General features: G+C 42.5%; 1 protein-coding gene across 1 annotated transcript in view; it reads left to right on the top strand.

Moving 5' to 3' along the window:
* ITGA9 (integrin subunit alpha 9) overlaps positions 1–22,525 on the top strand; it is a 350,292-nt gene that overhangs the window by 258,505 nt on the left and 69,262 nt on the right. The window contains exons 19-22 of the mRNA XM_019534746.1: positions 2,777–2,863; positions 4,544–4,623; positions 15,465–15,554; positions 19,940–20,048. Coding sequence (XP_019390291.1) covers positions 2,777–2,863; positions 4,544–4,623; positions 15,465–15,554; positions 19,940–20,048 — 366 coding nt within the window. The remainder of the gene's footprint in view (positions 1–2,776; positions 2,864–4,543; positions 4,624–15,464; positions 15,555–19,939; positions 20,049–22,525) is intronic.

Raw genomic sequence — 22,525 nt, forward strand, 5'->3', positions numbered from 1 at the left:
GACGTCTCAAAAAGATAATTGGACATTTCTTTTTCTTATCAGATCAGTAGAATTGATTGGTATTCCTGAGTTGGGATGATTTCCTAAATTGAGATCCAAGTTTCTGATTCTGCAAACCCTTTAAACAGATGCTTAATCTTTGATAATTATAATCAGTGAGACTTTCCACATGCTTAAAACTACTCACTTTTTAAGTGATGTGGGAGAACAGGTGTAAGTAGACAGTTAATGACTAAACACAAAACTAGTGCAAAATCAGCTAACTTAAGGTCAGATCCTTATCCTGTTGAAGTCAGCAACAAATTTCAATTGACTTAACTGAGATCAGTATTTGGCCATTGTGAGGCTCCTTGCAGATTTATGTTTATACGATTATGTAGAGTTTCATGGTATATCATGTTTTCATTAGCTGTGAATTTACCCAGGATTGTGTCTCATAACTAAAGGGATTTGTTATATGTGGCTATGTGTATACTGTTGCCCTGTGGGGTCAGGCCAACTCTCAGGATCTCAATATTGTGCTGTTAGGAGGGTGTGACACAATTGTACATATACAACCACACAAATCAATTGGATGCATACACATGCACACACTACCAACTCAAGTGCATACACATCCAAACTAGCCTAGGCACATGCATACCTATCACGAATTCAAGCACATACACTATACACCCCAAAAGTTAGACAAAAATCAATTGTCCATACCCACACACTCAGTACACATACACAGATTACTAATTCATATATCATGCACACAATGATATATACACACGCGCACACCAGTTCACACACATACAACCTACCTACACATAGGTAAGTTCCTAACTTGGATGGCATGGTATGTATGTGTGTGCTTGCGGTACCTGGAATACTTGGGGGAAGGTTAAGGTGAGAGAGAAATAGTTAAAGTGTAGGGAGTGAAAGTTGCCAGAACTAAGATTAGAACTGGTGGACTAGAGAGAGAAGCTGGCTGAAGAACTGAGGCTTGGGGTTGCTTAAGGTAGACTGGGTTTGGAAACTGAGGTAGACAGCTGAGATATTGGTGGAGGGGGGGCAGATAAGTGGTGGCAAGGGGAAACAGGCAAAAACCCAACTCAGGGTTTCAAAATAACAGGTTTATTAAACAGACAACACACTACGCAGCCCCATGAAGTTATTGGTGTACACACGCACACACACACACACACACACACACACACGACTCAGTGGAAGGGTTGGAGTCCAAGTGGGGAAGAGAAGCAGGGTCCAAGTCCTTGGTTGAAGAGGGGGTGGGGCGTGATAGCTACCTATCCAGGCTGGAAAGGGGTCGTTGTCTAGAGGGGGCTTGCCAGCAGGGCCTCTGGGTGGATCGGTGGTGTGGCATGGTGCTGGTCCAGATGGAGAGGGCATCCCAAGGAGTCAGTCTTCACTTCCCCTTTTTATGGGGCAGACTGCCTCTGATCTCCTATGGGGAGGGCCTGTCCAGGCAATGTCAGTCCTGTCCCAGAAGGCTCCAGGTGTTCTTACTGAGCATGTACAGCTTGCCACAGCGGTGGGTTGCCTCATCTTTTGTTTCTTGAATGCTGATGGGTGGTTCCAAGGGCTGTGTCTTTGGTCCAGGTATTGGTGTTGATAGTTTGGTCATTCAGAGGGAGCTATTTTTAAACCTACTGCCATTGTCTCTCAAGCACCCTCATTCATCCCTATTCATTCAGGAACCAAGTTACATAGGAGGGGTAGGTGTGAGTCATGGGTTACACAACCGGGCCTGGGGACATGATGGAGACTTGACAAACAAAATGGAAACTTGACCTGACGTATGCTAACTTACATATATAGGCCTAAATCATATAGTACCAGTAAAACAGTAATATAGAACAGTAAAAATCAATATAAACATAATAATTATACAATATAAAGAAGGAGAAAAAACAAAACAAATACAACTTGCTACCAAAATAAAATGCTGAAGCTTATCCTATGTTTTAGCTCACATATACTTATCTACAGGAAGCAGAGAGGGAAAGAAAAAGTCAGAAATGGTTGGGGAAGGGGAGGAAATGCATTTTAAAAGAAAAAAGAAAAACTGGGGATTTTGCTACAATACCACGTGTACATTCATTACAAGACCATTTCCGTGAAACAAGCTACTTGTTCCCACTTGTCATGAGTCACATGTTAAAAAAATTGCTTCTGCGTTCTGTTAGAAAGAAGTTGGGTGTGCTTAATGTTGCTTTCAGTAGCATGCCAAAAACAGATCCTGAGAGTGTAGCTGGGAATACAACAAAAGGCTACCAAACAACTTTTTTGGCAAGCAGTATGTTTGGAGTGGGAATGAATGAGCAGAGCTCGTTTCACAGGAGTGGTCCTGAGAGCCCCAGGAAGGCAATAAAAATATACCCAATAAATAACTCAAGAGAATGACTGAGGAGGGGCGGAGGATTTAAATATCTGGCTGACTCTAATGTATTTTTGTGTATGGAGCTTCCCCCTTGTCGTTCCTCGTAAGATATTTAGTATTTTTTGCTCTTATGTATCTGTACCCTCTGTTCACAGATGAAGTTATGGAGTGCAGTGCTGTATCTTTCCAGTTGTCATGACTTTTAACATTGTAGGGACAGTGTTGCTAAAAGTGGGAGAAGGCTTACCTGTCTCCCCATGATTCATATCTTTTCACTAGGCTCCTTCCTGGTTGCACGTGCGTGCTCTGTCACTCGCTGTCTCTCCACCACCACTGTTGTGTCTCACTTTACAATGCCATACATTCACCCTTTTTTCTCCTCTTTTTCTTCAGGAAGAGATGGGTATTGCCTGTGAGTTGTTGGAGTCAGACTTCCTCAAATGCAGCGTGGGATTTCCTTTCATGAGATCGAAGTCCAGGGTAAAGTGCTGACACTTGGTTTCTTGACAATAGCTTATGAACCTCCCTGCGTCAAGGGAAAAGGTAGAGGAGAACTGCAGTGTAAATGCACTTTATGGCACTGCTGAGTTTTCACAACTCTCCCCCAGGGATGCTGTGGTTGCCTTTCCCATTTGTGGTGAGGTGATGCTGCTCTTTCCCACCAAACAGAGTTAGCGGCAGTGCTGTGCCCATTGTAACGTGCTCACAGTGCTAAAGAAAGTTGACTAGAATTTGTTATGTAATGCTTCCCCGACAGAAAGGTAAAAAAGAGCCCTCTATCTATCCTGTCTGTTTTTACTGCTCAACTTTTTTTTTTAATTCTGTCTTATGTTCTGAGAAGTACTTTCAAATATAGCCATAATCAGTTCAGTGCCTACAAAAATGACATTGAGGCATTTCAAAGGACTGTCTCCCAATGACATCTAATTTTGCTTATTTAAGTCTGAAGATGAAATCTCTGACAGTGATAGGTGGCAATCCAGCTGTGCTCTTTGTCTCTGTATAAATAAACAATTTGTTAGCCCATTTGCTGAACTGAAAAAGCAAAATGAAATATATGTATGAATTTAACATATATTTCATGATATTACATAAATTTATTGTAATTTTTGGATGAACTAAAATGGTGAAGAACAGTTATCTTGGGCTGAATTAAAAATGCTTAATTTTGGAGTTTTTAATAACATTTTAGAGCATTTTTAATAATACCAAAGGGGGAAAAAATCAAAACCTTGATGTCATTTTGAACACTTGAAATATTTTGTTTAAAATCTTGTCAAAATGAAAGCCTTTTAAAAAAAAATTCCTCATTTTTTTATGATTAAATGGTTCATCAAATTCAACAGAAATTGGAAAAATATTTTGTTTGACTCCGACCTGCATTTTTTGGTGGAAAAAGGGGTTCTGTCCTAAGAATTTCACCCAGTGGTACCTCCTTCATCACTAAGAAAAAGCACTCCAGGCAAAGCTCTGTGTCTAGTTTTATTGCTGATGCAGGTGACAGGAGAAGAGGTGGATTGCTTCACTGCAGCTTTTTTTAATCTGTAGGGCAAATGACAAAAAAGTATCATTTGCCAGGAAAATTGAGCAGGCACAATTTGAATGTAGGAAGCAGATTCAAGGATTTAAAGGCAGCCATTTTTACAAAGGCTATGTACAGAAGTTTGTTTTCTCCAGGGAGAGTTCCTGCTCTGTGAGGAGAAACCATGAATGCAGATGTTCATAATTTTTCTCCCAGACTAAAAGTGGCCACTTGGTGTGTGTGTGTGTGGGGGGGGGGGATGGGACACGGGATGGGACAGGATAGGATAGGATAGGATGGGATGGGGATTTAGGAACAGCCACAGTCAAGTGGCTCCTGGGAGATGAAATATCTTACAGGCAGAAAGCTTTCCAACCACTACAGCCCTGATCCTCACTTGTGGCTGAGGAGCATTCAGCACAGCTGAAAAGGGGAGTCCTGCTTTAAGCCGCAGGACCCCATGGCTGCTGCACAGTGCAAAAATTAGAGCACCCTTTTGGCCTCAAGAATATTAATTTGCAGGTAGATTCAGCAGAAAGGAATATGATCCCATAGCTGTAGTGGGTTGGCAGACATGTCATTCTAAAATAGGAAAAGGGAAGTATATCTTTGCTCAATGCCACCTTCTGTTTCCATAGTATGAGTTCAGCGTGATCTTTGATACAAGCCATTTGTCTGGGGAAGAGGAGATTCTTACATTCCTTATCACTGCCCAAAGGTAAGGAGACTCTGGCAAACTGTGACTCTTGAGCATATGAAGTTCGGTACTGTTGGTTCTCCATTGTAGAAAAGCTTGTTGACATATATGAGAGATAAATAAATAGAGCTAAATTCATATATCCTAATGGCACAACAGGACTGAAAACTGTCTGAACCACATCCTGAAGACTTCTTTCAGTGGCATGGACTCCAGAAACCGGTTGCCTTTGCATTTAGGCTGCCAAATCAATAACATTTAGAGCCAGTACTTTGTGTCCTCCTGACTGTATTGGGGTCCAAAACAGCCCTCAGGTAGCTTTAGGGTGAGGGGATCTTAAGCAACAATCCACTTTTCACCACTCACCTCTGAACTCAGCTGTACCTGAAAGTTACAGCCAGTTGGGCCCATTTGCTCCTGTGCTTAAGTGAAACAAATAGTTAAGTTCAAGTAATTAAAAAAAAAAAAAGAAAGAAAGAAAAAGGCACCCTGTAACAGGTTAGGCACCTGAGGACCATTGTGATGCCCCTACAGGCTGCCTTGTCCCTGCTAAGCTGTGTCTCAGCCTTGTTTCTTATGGACTCACCTTGTTTTTCTGCCCGCCATGTCTTGTTGGAAGCTTTATGAAAGGGAGACGGCTTTCAGAGACTGATAAATGCGGTGCTTGCTCTCTTCTCCCATGGTTGACTCACCTGATATGGGTTGCCTTAAGGAAGGGGTGGGCAGTAATTTGGGCCCAGCAACTACAAAAGCTGTTTGGGTGACCTGTTGCAGGTCGGGTCAGCACCACCCCTGCAACAACTCACCAAAACTCCCTATGCGGGATGGGGCCCCAGGCAGCAGTGATCAGGACTGGGATGGGCGGACAAGGCTGGGGTCATGGGGCAGTGACAGTGCAGAGCTGTGGTTGGGTCAGAGCCACTATCTGCTGCCTGCATGCCCTTGCAATGGGTGTGGATTCTGTGGGCAGGGGCACGCAGGGAGCAGATCACAGCTGTACCCTGCCCGGGCTCCACGCTGTCACTGCCCTACGATCCTGGCCCTGGGCCTGGACCAGCTCCTAACCTGCCCATGCACCCTACCCACAAAGCTCCCCAGAGCTGTGTCCAGGGCCAGGATCTTGGGGTGATGACAGCGGAGGGCCGGGGCAGAGCTGCAAGCTGCTGCTAGGCCTCACTGGGGGGCTGCAGCACCCATGAAGGGGAGAGGAGATCTGTGAGCCTCGCAGAGGAGGCTTGGGAGGAACTTAACCTCCCTCCTTCTTCCCCTCTCCTGTCCCCTTCCCCAGCCGACGGTGGGTAGCCTGCAGGTGGGGGAGGAAGCCGGGCGGACCTGGCAGTGACTGCATGCCCCACCACTTGCAGCAGCCAGGACTGAACCAGGGCCAGGTGAGGTGAGATGGGGCATCCCTGTCCTGTGATAGCCTGCAGCTCACCCTAGGATGCCCACGTGGTGGCAGCAGCAGCCCCCAGACCTGCCAGCTTGACAAAGGGTAAGCGATGTGGGGGCAGTGGCAGCAGCGGGAGTCCTGGTAAGGGCATGGCATCTGGTGCTGGCACCAGGGCAAAGGCCAGGAGCTGGTCTCCATGGAGGCTGGCCCTCAACCTTGCATGTAGCTCCCTGATGGGCCACACATGATCTCCATTGAGACCAGCCCATACCTTCGGATGCAGTGCCCCCACTCAGGCTCCCACCACTGCCACTGCCCCCACACCTCTGTGCTCCACACCACTACACCCCATGCTGTGCAGGGAGGTCCGAGGGCTGCTGCTGTTGTGTGGCCATGCCAGAGCAAGCAGGCTGACACAGGATGGAGGTGCTCTAGCACCACCTGGTGGGGCTGAGGGACATGCTGCGGGTCAGGCAAAAATCGCTCTGTGGGATATATCTGGCCAATGGACTGTATTTTGCCCACCAAGGCCTCAGTGGCTTAAATCATGACCTCCAGCCACCCCCATAGTCACAACCATGCCTCCCTGATAATACGCAGCAGGTCATCCAATGGGACACTTGTCCCCAAACCACCAGGCCACTTCAGGCCTTTACTGCCTTGTTGAGGTTTTGGCTTTCCTAGCTTCTGCCCCTGTGCTGTAGCTGGTCCCTTGCTGGTCAGGCCCTCTACACTGGGCCAGGCTTCTGGGTCATAGCCCTACCAGTCCAGGCTCTTCGGGGTCTCCACCCCTGCTCTGGCACTGGGCCTCCCTGTGCTCTCTCTGTCTGGGCCCCTGGCCTCATCTCTGCCCTGCTCCGGGCACTGAGCCTCCCCAGTCCCTCTGTGTCTGGGCCCCTGGCCCTGTAGTACTGAGCACCGCTCTGAGCACTGGGCCTTCTGCCTCAAGGTAAGCCAGTCTCTGGATTCCGGCCTTGCGCCCGGTCATCTATCTGTGCCCTGAGCCTGACCAGTGGAAGAGCTCAAGGCAGTCACATGCCCCTTAGGCACTAGCTAATGGGACCTCCAATAAGCAACCAGTTAGCCAACTGGCTAACACAAGTCCTTATTCCTTTGGGCTGTGTAATTAACCTTAGTTAGTTACACAACCAATCGCTGCGCTCTGCTGCTTTAAGTACAGGGCTGCATCCTTGGTAGCTTAGAGCCTTTGAGGCAAACAGCCCCAAACCAGTCTGTCTGACAAAGTACTCCTCATGGCATAGCTGCTTCTCCAGCAGCCTGCAAAGGCAGACTGCTCCCTGCCTCTGCAGCTCTGGGCACTTATACTGCCTAAGCCCTGCCCTGCAAGTCAGGTGACTCCCTGTCAACTGACTTGCACCCAGGGTCCTGCTTTGCTGGTTACTACGAAAGCCCTGTTTTTAAAGAGGCCATATCACTTTCTAGTAACAGGGGAAGGGTTCCCTGTTTCACGCCTATATTCATTAGACTATCGGGGTTCTTCTCTGACCTTTTCTTGAACATACATTTTTTTCTTCTGTGATCAAGCTGCACGAGACAGCTGAAGACCATTTTGCCCAAAGGACATTCAGAAACTTGCTCTGTGTGTGGGGTTAGGCCAATTGCCTGTTTGAATACACAGCACTTATAATGTGTGCATAGGGATTTGATCCTGGGGCCAGTGAAAGCTGTAACACACGCTCTGTGCTTTCTAGGATGATCTGCCAGAATTAAGCAAGCTCCAACTGTGGTTAGGTCACATGAACTGTGTGGACTCCTGTGGGGATTGATGATAGCACAGCTTTATTAACCCATGATCCTAACGCTGCCTCTTCTCATAAAACAGTAACTGTAGCTTTCACTTTCTGTGCTCTTGGATGTAACTGCAGATGCCTGGAGAGGCCCCATTTTGGCTTGTCCCGTGTCATGTTGAACATGATCATTCTTAATTCCTTCTTCCTGATTAAAAAAACTTGCATAGGACTGCTAGAGATGAGAGACAAGCACTAGCAGTTGCTCATTGACTCTGATATTGTAAAGAGTACTTCCCACCCACCAAATAACAGGTGTGTGGAACAAGATCCTATAGCATATGTTTCTGCCATGAAATACAGTAAGAGAGACCTCCACATCAGAGGATCAAGGATCAAGACTGTGTTTAATATATTAGAGAGCTTTTATTATCCATGTAGAGCAGTTCATCCACGTGAAAGGATGACCCTGTAATGCTTTCAAGGTCAGCAAGAACTCTAGTCATTGACCATGTAAATCCTAAATGTTGCACAAGCTAAGCCCCTCGGGGCTGCTTTAATTTTACCCAATGTTTCTCAGAACATGCAGAAATAGTGAAGAGAAAAATGGGCCAGTTTTCTATATCACTCTGGATCTTGAGCATCCTTCTCTGGCAATGTAGCTGGTAATGTTTTCAAGAGGTTTACCCTAAGTCTATAAAGCAAGTAACAATACTGTATTAAAAGCCTAACAGTACATTTTAACATCCCCATGCCTGTCTAACATATAAGGAACCTAATGGCGACTCTCTGTGTTAGTTTTCACTTTGTCAAAATGAGGAGAATGCTGGGACTCGAGGAAACTCTTGTTTGCCCTAAATATCATTGGTTTTGCTTTCTCCCATAATGCTTTGTCTCAGATTTCTAAGTCATGTCAGCTAAGAGAAGTCAGTCCCATTGGGGTGGGAGAAGGAGATATCAAGAGCCAGTTTGTGTGTTAGTTTGTGCAGAGTACAAGAAGTCAAGAGGATTAAGAGACAATAGTTTCTTATGTCAAAAGGAATATGGGAAAGACAGTCTTGTGGTTAAGGATCTAGACTGATGTATTAGAAAGAGGGATTCAGTTTCTGACTCTGACCCACTTTTATATGCGACTTTGGGAAAGTTGCTTAACTTCATGCCTTGGTTACCCATCTATCAAATAACAATACTTTCCTACTGGTAATAGAAGGGTAGTCGTAAGACACTTGGTTACTACACCAGGGACAACTATGAAAGGCCCATGAATAAATGGGAAAAAGGAAATCTATGCTGTGCTTCAGTCAGGCTGTGGTGAATGGGAACATCCTGTTTCCGTAAGGTACTCAAGCACAGAGTAGCTCTTATTCTGTGCTCATACCACACAGTGCTGGATATGTACACATCAAGTTAGCTGTTAAACCTGGCCCTGCTAAAATGGGCCCCCTCTCTTTAACAAAGGGGCCACTTGTGGCTACATGTTTGGCAGCATATTCTGAATCAGCCTAAGAGTCATTATTATTATTTTATGAATTACAAAATGTTCAGTTTTTTAAGTGGAACAGAATTATTCACTAGAGCTAAATTCACCAAATTACTAGACCCTTTTGTGATAGTAATTCCGTTTTAGATGTACAGACATTTATTGAAATCATACTTACCATATTTGATTGGTTCTCCTTGCAACTTGGAGACTATCCTGTGCCAAAAAAAGGGCAGGGATGAGGGAGGTGAAGAGGGCTCTTGCAAAATGTTTATTGCTGGAGGGAAAAGTGCTTAGTCTTCTTTTCTTCTAGCACCTGGTTTTGTTTATTGGTGGGCATATCAAAGAGGCCAGTCACAGAAGTCTGTGCCATATGCAACCTGCAGTCTCCATAGTCCCTTTTGAAATATATTTTAGCCTGCATGGACAGTGCAGCACTTTATGGCAAGAATTCCAAGTTGGTGTATCATGGCTTTGGTATCACCCACTCAAAGTAAATCGGCTCTTGATCTTGTTTTACTAGGGAACAGATAAGAAAGGCTAAAGTGGTGACTGAATTTAGATTAGCAATGGGAATGAAGGACAACAAGAAGTCCTTCTTTAGGTACATAGGGAACAGGAGGAAAACGAATGGGGTGTGGAGCCATTGCTCAACAACTCAGGAGAGCTTGTTACCAGCACCCGGGAGAAAGCTTGAACTCCTGAATGACTACTTTGCCTCAGTCTTTCACTGGATGATGGGGAAAACAACAGCAGGTAGAGTACAAGATGAGCACAGTAGGAATAATTGCCTTCTTACCATTGCCATAGAATTGGTGTATGACTAATTTAAAAAATTAGACATATACAAGTCAGTGGGACCAGATGATCTCCATCTGAGAGTGCTGAAGAAGCTAGCCAAAGTCATTACATAACCCCTAGTGAAACTCTTCCACAACTTGTGGTGCTCTGGAGAAGTCCCTGAGGACTAGATTTTGTGCCTATCGACAAGAAGGGCAGGAGGGAGGACCCAGGTAACTGCAGGCCAATCAGCTTAACTTCTATCCTAGGGAAAATCCTAGAAAAGTTAATCAAGGGGTCTATCTATGATAAGCTTGCAGAAGGTAGGATTCAGAATGATAGCCAGCATGGCTTCATCACAGGCAGGTCTTGCCTTACCAACCTCTCCTTCTATGACCAGGTAACTCGCCACCTGGACACAGAAGAGCAGGTTGCCATTGTATACTTTGACTTCCAAAAGGCCTTTGATCTAGTATCCCACAATGTCCTCACAAAAAAATTGGAGGGTTGTGGGTTTAACTCCAAGACAGTCAGGTGAGTGAGAAACTGGCTGCAGGATGGGACCCAGAGAGTCAGTGAATTGATCTGTGGCAAGAAGTAAGCAGTGGTGTTCTGCAGGGGTTGGTGCTTGGTCCAGTACTTTTCAACATCTTTATTAACGATTTGGATGTGGAGGTGAAGAGCTCACTGGCCAAGTTTACAGACAACACCCAGTTATGGGGAAGTGTGGTCACGCTTGAAGATAGGTTACCTAGACAGCAGACCTAGACAGGCTAGCAAGTTGGGTGGATTGGAATCTGATGACGGTCAACGTGGAGAAATGTAAAGTGCTCCACCCCGGGACAAGCAACCCCCAACATGCCTACAGGCTTGGTGACACGAAACTGACTGGCACCATGAATGAAAGGGACCTGGGGGTCATAATAGACCACAGTATGAATATGAGCTGGCACTGCAATGCTGTAGCCAGTAGGGCAAATAATACTCTGGTATGCATCAATCGATGCATCTTCAGCAAAAACAAGGAGGTGATTCTTCTGCTGTACTCAGCACTGGTGAGACCACCACTGGAGTACTGGATCCAGTTCTTGGTACCACACTTTAACAAGGACATGGACAAGATTGAGAGAGTCCAAAGAAGAACCATCCGTATGATCAGAATCTTACAAAGCAAGCCATAATAGAAAAGGCTGAGGGATCTGAGACTCTTTAGCCTGAAGAAAAGAATGCTGAGCGGGGACCTGGTAGCAGCTTATCACTACACGAGGGGAATACGTCAAGGGCTTGGTGAGCAACTGTTCACCAGGGCACCCAAGGAGAAAACTAGGAGCAATGGCCAGAAACTCCTGGAAGGTTGATTCAGGCTCAACATTAGGAAAAAACTTCTTCACAGTCAGGGTATCCAGACTGTGGAATAAGTTCCCTCCAGAGATGGTGCAATCACCTACCCTGCAAATCTTCAAGAGGAGACTAGACCATCACGTTGCTGGGGGTCACCTGACCCCCCAGGTATCTTTTCTGCTTGGTGCAGGGGGACAGGACCCAATGATCTTCCAAGGTCCCTTCCGGCCTTACAATCTATGAATCTTTTGGCTAAGGAATAGTTCTACTACCCTGACTAACAGTAAGCCAAACTTAGTCTCAGGTTTTATGAAATCTGATTTGCTGAAGTCTGAAATGATACTTCAGAACTGTAATCTAAGATTATTATTCTCTTCTTTGATATCAAGATGCTTACCATCAAAAATAGTATTTTTAAAAGTTTGTCCTCCATGGCTAGGGACAGATGTTCAAAAAACCTAAGCCTGAATTGATTCGATCTTTGCAGGTTAGTCTAACCTGGCTAGGCTGAATCAGTTTGTAACTCCACAGACATCCCAGAAATGCAGGCACATGCCTGCAGTGGCTCAGGCTGGAAGCTGGGGGGTGTTAGAGCAGCCCACTCTTCCCTTCCAGAGTGTTGAGCTGAGGAGGGCATGGCCAGGCCCTGACAGGATGCTCTGGTTAGGGAGGGGTTCCCCCACTTTCTGACCAGCCCAGCAAGGAATTGATAACATAGTGTTTGTCACCCCTAACTCAGTGTTTATCACCCCATTAAGAAAACAACAGAGGGACATTACTATCTACCTGTTGATTCTGCCTTTGTCCCATATGCCATGGCACAGACTGTAGCCAGCATGTGGTGTGCTAGCTAATTTGGAGAGGTGTTTGTGTAATGCAGAGAGGACAGGGGAAATCCTTGCTTAGCAGGGAGCGGGGAGGGGATGGGGAGGAGCAGGGGGAAGCCAGGCAGACTCTTGCAGTCTCTGCTGAGCTCCAACCAGGCAGCAGAGGGGAGGCACCAGTCCTGCCGTTGCACAGAGAGCATGCCAGGATGCTGGGGGAGTCTGGTTTAACTTAAACCAGCGAGGGGTCTGGTGCAGACATTGCATAAACCAGTTTGAGCCAAATCAGTTAAGTCTGATACTACATTCAACCAGATTTATCTCAGACTCATTTCAGCAATTCTCAGACTGGTTTGTGTGCACTGAACATCTGTTCTGTTGCAGGTTTAAACCAGCTTCTGAGCACTTAGAGCAGTTTGTGTGTAATGTCTGTCCCTAGCCCATTTGTTTAGAAACAGAAAATTCTTCACATTTTTCACAATGCACTATATAATACTTAATATATGAGTGTGTTATTTGTAAGAAGGTTATTTTGTATATTAGTACTGATTTTATATCATAGTACAAAATCATAAACTAGATTCATGTTATAAACATACTTTTAGCCATTGTTTGGTGGCATGTCACAGGCATTTTTAAGCTGTCAGTGAACCAATGATACAAACAACTAAGGAATAGGAAGTCAAGAATATTGTATTTATTTAAAACAACAGGGGGAATTTAAAAAGCAGAAATCAATTATTCAAGCTGGAGATTGGCCAGACTTCCTGCTCTTGGGAAAAATACCATGAGACCTCCAATGACCTGAAGTAGTGAGAAAGGCCTCAGTGTTGCAACTCATTTAAAAGATAGCAAAAGAGGAGCACTTGTTTAGTTTCTACTCAAAGGGGGAAAAATATTTACAAACTAGGGAAATTGTCCAGAGCCACAGAATTTGGATCTGGATCTAAACTGTTCCTAAAGTCTTTTGTACTATAAGGTTGGCAACTTTATTCATTTTCAGGCATATGAACGCATAATTGAAATTCCACTTAGATAACCCTAGTCTACTTGCACACACAGTAAATTAAAGTCCTGAATAAAATGTTTCTACTTGAAAAACCAAAATATCCCATTCTGAAAATGTCACAATGAAATGTAATTTTTGGGGGGGCTTCACCATTTTTGCTGATATAAACCGTTTGCATGAAATCAGCATGACTTTGAAAAATATTCTGATCAGTTTATATCAGCATTTTGTGTCAAAAAAAATGGATGAAAATATTTCCCAGCCCTATTCTTCAGACCTCTGTAAGAGAGATGTTTTTTAAGGGGACCACTGTGGTTACAACTTTGGTTAAGCCAGTTTTTAGAGTTAATGAGATTGCTACAAAATTTGGATCTAGATCTGAATTCTTTTAATGTTCAAGGATGCTCAGATCCAAGGCTTTGTGTGACTGTTTAGATCATGAGTGTCAATAGATTCTTAGCTCATGGAGTATAATCCATTGTTCACTTATTGGTAACACTTGGAGTAATGATGAGGTCTATCAGTTTAATTTCACAATCAGAATTACTCTTAAACTTTCTCAGTCCAAAAATAATTTCACCGAGAGAGATCCACATTACCATCTAAAATGAAATGCTTCTGTGACACTGATTACCAGTGGCTGGTAATCATAAAATGATTTTAAGTGAAGCTTCTTGACTCACATTTTCTTAATGTGAAGGAAAGGACACCTGAATGAAGTCTAGATGTTGAATCACCATATAATATTAGCCTAACTCAGAAAATAGTGCCATGTTTCTCTCCCTGGTGATTTCTATCATCTACTGGGCTGGTACAGGCTGAGGTATGACTGGCTAAGCAGAAGAACTGCAAAAAAGGACCTGTGGGTTACAGTGAACAATAAGCTGAATTTGAGCCAGAGGTGTGCCCTTGTTGCAAAGAAGGCTGACAGCATACTGGGTTGTATTAGTAAGAGCGTTGCCAGCAGATCAAGCAAAGTGATTCTTTCCCTCTATTCAGCACTGTGGGGAGGCCACATCTGGTGTGCTGTGTCTTGTTTTGGATCCTCTACTAGAGAAAGGGTGCAGAAAATTGGAGAGTGTCTAGCGGACGGCAACAAAAATGGTTGAGGAGCCAGGGGAAGAAATGTTGAGGGAACTGGGTTTATTTAGTCTGGAAAAGAGAAGACTGATGGGAGGTTTAATAACAGCCTTCAACTACTCGAAAAGTGGTTACAAAGAGGATGGAGTTAGATTGTTCTTAGTGTTGGCAGATGACAGAACAAGGAGCAATGGTCTCAAGTTGCAGCAAGGGAAGTTTGGCTTAGTTTGAGATAAACCTGGTTGAATGTAGTATCAGACTTAACTGATTTGGCTCAAACTGGTTTATGCAATGTCTGTCCCAGACCCCTCGCTGGTTTAGTTTAAACCAGACTCCCCCAGCATCCCAACATGCTCTTTAGGCTGGGCAGGGCTGTCTGCTCCACAGCAGAGCTGGCCCCTCCCCTCTGCTCCCTTGCTGCAGCTTCAGCAGAGACTGGCAGGCACAGAGGGTCTGCCTGCTCCCACCCTCCCCTCTCCTTCCCACTATGATACTAGTGGCATGCTTTGGAGTTCTGAAGCTTTTCAAGACTTATTATCCAAAAAATTCCTATTCAAAGAAATTGCCTTAATTATATGCACGATGATATATGTACTCCTTTTACTTGCTTTTGCCTGTTCACTGGTGGCAGTAGCTACCAATTAAAAACAAAATATACATTTTGATATGTGACTAAATTTGGCTTTTAAGGGTATGTGCCTAGATCAGTATGCAGGGGATCCAAGCTGTGTACTTGTTATTAAGGCTAATGAACGTTGCCCAACTGTAGCCTCATTTGTTAAACTGAGAAGAGTAGGACTTCAAAACTGTTCCGAGATCTTTTCAAAACTGATACACAATCAGGTAAGTAAAAATGAGATATTAAGCTTTATTTTAAATTCCTTTTCTTGTGTCCACTCTGTCAGATGGAGACTTATTTTAGTATTTCACATTACATGAATTTAGATGCTTCTTGTATTAAGGGTACATCCTCAGTGTGTGTCTGATAGGTACATTCACAACAGTCTGCAAATAAGTTTTATATGTGTGTGTCCCCCTCCCAGGATATCTTTTACAAATGTAACCCTTGACCTTTAAGAGGCTCAGTAAGGAGAAACATCACTGAGACAGAGTAAAAGACAGACATGAGAAAGTAGCTGCTTAGCTATTCTTGTGATTTACTGCCCAGGCTGTGGATTTACAGCTTGTTTATTTTTCCTTTTCAACACAGTGGAAACCTAGAGCATACTGACTCTCTACATGACAATACTCTCATCCTGGCTGTACCTCTGATGCATGAAGTAGACTCTTCTATCACTGGGTAAGTGAGCAATTATCAAATAAATAATAATAATAAAAAATTATCATAACAATAACATGTGAATCCCATCCAGTGGAAAATTGCATTCTTCTCTTTGTTTATATGTGACCAGAATGTTGCTTGTTTCTGGTTCCCAGACTCTGCAACCAGGACATCCTCATTCATTATCTAAGATTTATTTATCAGTTCCCCACTTCTTCTTTCAGTAACCTTCTCAGCATGTTTCCTCTCCCCCATAACTTTAGATAGTTTAGTGACTGATATAAATTGCTGCAGTTTCGTGAACATGGCGGATCTTTAAATTAAAAAAGAAAAGAAAATGTCAAATGAATCAAATCTCATTCCTGAGGTTTGCCTAAAGATATGGCTGAGTTTTATCAGGCCAAAGGGTTCTTGGATTCTGCAAGTCATGTGAGGTCTAGCTGTTTAATTTCAGATTTACTCAGAATTACTCTGCATGCTTACTGATTACTCAATCAGAATTACTCTGCATGCTTTCCCTGTCCAAAAGGAATTTGACAAAACAAGAAAGATCCAAATTACCATCTGAAATGAAATACCTTTTTAGCTGACTGGCTTTCTCACATGCATATGGGCTTCTGGCATCTTTTATTATTTCATCCAGGAAGAGCGCAGACCAACTGCAGATGCTTTCTCAACCTGACAAAGGGTATTTGTACCTGAAAGTTTGCAAAGAAGATTTTTTCTAACTAATTGAGGTCTAATAAAAGATATTGGATTCACCCAAAGAACCTTGTCTGCCCATATCTTTAAACCAACACAGCTACAACCAGTACCCCTATGTAACACTCTACCTTTACTATCCCCCAGTGCTTAGATCTCATACAATGATCAAGTAGACTGTTACTTGTATTTGCAGTGGCAGGGTTCACAGCCTACTTAATTCAGAGTGGGGTTGCCAAATTAAGGACAAGCCACACAGTTGCTTGCTGAAGCTGTGTGTACCACCAGCTAGTTTGCAAACCTCATTGTTGCAGGGAGATAAGGAACCTAACCTTGCAAAGAATCCAGGTCATACATTTGATGCATCTACTCCTGCCTCTAAAATAATGGACCTGAAATTTTACCAGACTTAGCCCTGTAGAGTCATAGTTTAGTTCCAGCCAGCAATCTATCTCTTGACTCAGAATAAAGTTGTTTAGTCACTAGTGCAGAAAAATGGTCTACACTTGGCCAATGTAGTTTACAATTTCTTCCCAGTTGGGGTGTGTATCTATAGAACAGCTGCTTTTACTCCATTCCCTGAGTGGGTCATTTGAACCCAGGAAGTAAATATTGACAGTCACCTAACTCCCCTTAGTTGCTAACTGTAGTCAGATGAGTGGAAGTTTGGGATATCTCAGTACAAAGAAATAAAGTTGTGTAACTAATAATGCTCACAGTATTCAGATATGTGAAAGGTGTGGGTGAGTTTACTTGGAACCCCCCCCCCCCAATCAAATCTCCACATGAAACCTTTTTGAGGTGGGAAAAGTCTAGGGTTTTTTGTTTTTGCTTTTTTCATTTTTGGGATATGTTTGTAATTCCAGGCCCAAGAAGGCTTATGTTGCAATACCACAAGAAAGGCTGCCTTTGTGGTTATTTCTATGCCTATGAGAAGTAGGACATGCTAGAGATCTTATGAGAGAGCCTGTTCTCACAAGATATTTGGCATTGTCTTGCACATCCCCAGTAGTTTGATTTTGTATTTATATGACCTGATTCTCTGAACTTGTTAAACTTTGCGTATGACTGACAAGTAGAAAAATTCCCACATACAGAGAAAACAATCCATCGATGTAATGGGGCATAAAGGTCATTATCTTAAAAGAACAGAGTTGAATATATAGTCATGGAAACAGTTATACACTCAGAATTTAATTTGGTAAGTCCCTTGCTTCTCAACATAGTTGGTAATTTTACATGAGCAAAAGAATTTTTTCTGCCCTGGGTCTCTGCCCATCAGTTAGTGAAATCCAAATGTTGTAAAAATCCAAATGTTGTGGAAAAAAAAGAGTTATTGTGAAGAGAAAAAAAAGAAGCCCAAGAAATGTAAAACATTTTGGAATATTTTCTAAGTTTCAGGAGATATAAACACTATATAATTAGCATTGATTACTTGATTAAAATGTTAGATGTAGCTACATGAAAATATCTTGGATGATTGGTAAAGAGTTAATGGCTAGATTGAGAAAAACACTTACATACAGAAATTTAGGATTCTAAATCCAAGTAAATGATCCACAGAAATCAAACCTAGCCACATTAGGTCACTGATAGTCTATGGGTACTTACATTTTTGCCACTAAAGTTTCTTAGGTACCTAAATTCCTGCTATTACTTATGCCTAAAACTGATTTTGACTGGGCTGTGAGCATCTGAGACCTATCACGCAGAAACCTGTTTGATATTTATAACTAAGGCCCACCCTGTGCCTATGGATAAGGAAATGCCACACTGAAGCCACCATTAGACTGTCTCAAGCATGCCAGAGAGAATGATCTTGATACTGGCCATAGGGGGCCACACCAGAAGCAGGGATGCAACTCTGTTTGCAGGTTTGGTTCATCCAAGCAGGAGCAGGCAGGAAGGGCATACTCAGGAGCATCCTTCCATCAGAATGCTGCAGGTATGACAGGGGTGTTGATTGTAGCAGTGTTGGTCTAAAGACATAGGCAGACAAGGTTCTTTGAGTAAATCCAATATTTTGTATTACACCAACTAAAATAGTTGGAAAAATTCTTCTTTGCAAGCTTTTGGGTACAAACGCCCTTCTTCAGGCAGAGGAAGCATTTGCAGTTGTTGTCTGAAGTCCAGGAAGAGTACAAAACAACTGCCTGAAGAAGGGTACCTGAAACCTTGCAAAAAAGCATTTTTCCAACTAGTTTAGTTTGTCTAATAAAAGATATCAGAGTTATCCAAAGATCCTTGTCTACAAGTATGACATACCCTAAAACCACTGAGGGACCTACATGTGCTATGAACTTAACACACATGCCTAACATGCGCCAGAAGCACTGAGTTCAGCACAGATCACAACAGTGACAGCCGCTTGTTCAGGAAGCGAGAAACCCAGGTTCAGTGCTTTCCTTAGCCCCCAGATGGTTCAAACCTCATCCCTACCTTCTAGGAGAGTGCCCTAAGCACCAGGCTATAGGCTAGGTGCAACTAAGAAATCCAGAGTTGTTGCCAGAGAGATAGTAAATGAGGGGAAGGAAGTCTCTCTGCAGTCCACCTCCTGGGATTGAGGAGACCTGGGTTGTAGTCTGTTTCCAACACTGTTTATGCATTTTATTCCTTGACTCTTCATTGCAAAAGGCAAAAGTTGTTCCTTTCAGTTTTGCTTAATTTAAGTCAACTGGTTAAGTACTCTGTTGTTGTGAAGTGAGATAGTTCTGTTACCAGCTGATGATCTGATTGTTTTATTAAAACATTACATTAAACATATTTTTAAAAAACCTCTGAGGACCAACAGAAAAATACCTTTAATAACTGAATATTTCAGCTCAGTGGGTGGGTTATAATTTATTGGACAAATCAGATGATGCTACTTTTAGTAGCCTCATCAGATAAACATTTTTGCTGTAGTTCAAACAAAGATTAATTCCTGGAAGTCCTCCAGCCTGTGATATGCAGGAGGTCAAAGCAGATCATCACTAGGGTCCCTTGAGGTCTTAGGATCTATGGGTGTGTCTGCATGGCACAAATTGTGTTAGTGTGTGGACCTTCCTGGTCTCATTTACCTTGTTTCTCAACATGTCCTGAACACATACTCAGAAACAAGGTAAATTAACTTGGGCACAGCTCTGCAACAAAGCAACTGTACTGCTTTTGGCACTCTCTAACTTGGGCATCTCTACACAACACTACTCTGTACTTTGTAGAAATTCCCTATGAGTCAGTGACATGAAAACTTGCGTGAACACATCTGTATTTTGGTTGTCACAAAAACCCATGTGAAATTATAATTATTGACATTATTTTTCCGCAAGCATTTATCCCTGTCAATTTGATTGCATAATTCTTCACAGAAAGCAAGCATTGAAGAGACATGTTTGTGTAAGGCCCAAACCAACTCTTACTGGTCAATAGACATCCTTTTAATAGAGCATTTTCAAGAGCAAGTGATGTGCTTAGGTTGTAAATGGGTGACAACAGCAGCAGGATTAAATTCAGAGACCGTTACTATTGTCTGTATTTAATGTATTACTGCTGAGAGGGGAACAAATCATAGATGATAGAGTAAGACTGGAAGGTCTCCCTTGTGTAATGTCTCCTTACCACTGAGCTAAACTGGATGAACTCTGTAGTAGGCTTTCCATCCACAAATGTATCTAATCTTGAAAACATCCAGAAGTAACTGAACTGATGTTTTAATCTTTCAGAGCTGTCTCGCCCACATCCTTTGTCTATGGTGATTCTGTGGAAACATCAAACTTTGTTCAGTTGGAGAATTATGAATGTATTTTTCAACCCCTCAACTTCACTCTTCAGGTAAAATCAGTCAATCCACTTATACAGTTTTCCCTCTTCACAGCATATTTTATTTTTTGTGGCCTTCTGAATTTTAAGGAATTGGGGACCATTGTGTGGGGACCATTCATTATTATAACACAGTATGCCTACCTTGGAAGATGTTATGTTCACAGTGAACTAATGTAGTGTTTGTTTCTTTACCGTAATGTATTTTTAAAGAATCAAAAAGGCATCCCAGTTTCATGAGCAGGAAACTGCAAATTTGTTGTTTGGCCTGTTTTCCCTTTCTTCACCCCCCTACCAAGTTTAAACCTTTGTTCATTGCATCTTGCGTTCAAGCCAGGATTTAAAAGTGAAGACTCAATTGGAGTCATGTTCAGTGGCATAGTGCTTGAACTAAGGAATGGGAAGCATTCATTTATGAGACCAAGAAAGTGCCCACTCAAAAGACATGCTTTTTTCAGTCCTCTGATATGAAAATGTGTACAAAGTGCTTACTCCTAGAGTAGTGTAAATAATGGGGCTGAGCTATCTGCAGCCCATATGTGTCTGTGTGAGAATTTGATAGCAGAGGGTAGAGGTGAGAAGGGTTCCTTTTAAGCATGCCGCGCTGTATCTTAAACTTACTTACAAATCATCCTTTTCACATAGAAAAAGGGCTTCCTGGTGCAGCTAATATGAACTGCATGTTAGAACCAGATCTTGTGATGAAATGAAAACTAACTGATTCTGTTGCTGCAGCTCCATTTTATACTTTTCTTTTCAAATGCTTTTTTACCACTAGGTGGAACTAGGGATTGAAAGAATCATACAGATGTGGGCTAGTCATTTGCTGAGTATTGTAAATAAGTTTTTCCTCTCTCCTTCTTTTCCTCCTAGGCATGATGCCCCTTTAACTCCTAATGGGTAACATATGTCTTCATTCATGGGCAGAGTATAGTCTGGAACAATTAAGCCCCTACTGTCATGCATTGCCCTTAACTGTGTTCGGACTGGGATTTTAAGCTATTAAAGATCTTGTGAACCAAGCAATTACTTCCTGTGATTCTGAAGTCATTCTTTAGGACTTACAGTTTTTCCATAGTCAGTTATTGGTTAGACACAGATAAAGACCAGATGTACCAATGCTTTGACTAGGTGATTACTTTCAATAAAAGCAAATGATATCAGGTATACAGATAACATCTATACATTTGTAATATATCCTGATCTTCTGTCTCTCACGCAAATACATACAAGTTTCAATACAAGAGGGGTTTGCCATATGGCAATTGAAAATTATTCTATAACAAGTCACAGGCCTGCTGTCCAGTAAAGTGATAGACCTCAGGACTGTGTGTGTGTGTGTGTATGTGTGAGAGAGAGAAGCGTTTCATAATGGCCAAAGCATGGTTTTTAATCACAATTTGCTTAATTGTTTTTTAATAATTTGCCGCCACGCATTCAACTTTCCAGATGGAGAAAAGTGAGAGTTTCTCAACGGAAGAGATTCATTGCTATAGTTTGGGCAGGATGAATGTATCAAAATCTGTATTGAGTTCAACGTCAAGATGTTTGTATAGAAAAAGACCTAGTATTCTGCTCTATTGCAAGTCATGTGATGTGTCTTCACACTTATCCTTAATTCTTCTTCCTGATCATGGTGATATTATTCCTTTTTTAAATGTATAATTTGTTACATTATGTTCCCTCTGTATTTGTTACACTTCATTATAATTGGGATCTCTTTCCTTTCCTTGTGCCTCAGCTTTTTTGTAAGGTCTTGGCATTAAGCACCAGTCCTCTTTATCATTCATGCATTCCTTGAAATATAAACAGTGCTTGAAGCACAATGGTTTGATGTTTTAATGTTTACAGTCTACCAGGTTCACAACAATACTGGTGTAGATCTCTACATGCTTGGGTAACAAATTATCACTCTAATTTTGTTTTTTTTTTAAAGTTTTTCTTATATAAACATATACTTGTGTGTGCATGTACAGGGTCATGGAGATTGGTAAAAAAACGTTTTCCCCCCCCCCCAAAAAACCATAGAGAAATGAAAATGCATGTAATTTCAATTTCATTTTCCTCAGGGAAGTTTGACACACAAACATCAGGGATCTTCAGCTAGTAATGTTTTATTTTAACCCATACATATCACTTTTCACTAGAAATGTTTGTCCTCTTAACAAACAATCCAACATTTGTTGCAGAAAGCTGATATCATGGCCTAATTTTTACTTTCAATTAAAAAATCCACATCATAAGTGAAGTAGTGGTTGTTTAAATCCTTTTCTTATTCACTTGGTCAATGAACCAACTATTTGCACTAGCCATATTCATCACTGATCTGGCTTTTGCTCCTTAAGACAAACATGGACAAAATAGAGCACAGTGTTTATCAAATAAAAAGGCAGTGTTGAACAGGAACAGCAGTATTCTCTGCATTGTTTGGACAGCATTATTAAAACACTAAAAAAGAACTCATTAACAGAGTCCTCATATTAAGGACA

The sequence above is a fragment of the Crocodylus porosus genome, unplaced genomic scaffold (assembly GCF_001723895.1).
Source record: "Crocodylus porosus isolate Cpor-Errol unplaced genomic scaffold, CroPor_comp1, whole genome shotgun sequence".
Classification (NCBI taxonomy): domain Eukaryota; kingdom Metazoa; phylum Chordata; order Crocodylia; family Crocodylidae; genus Crocodylus; species Crocodylus porosus.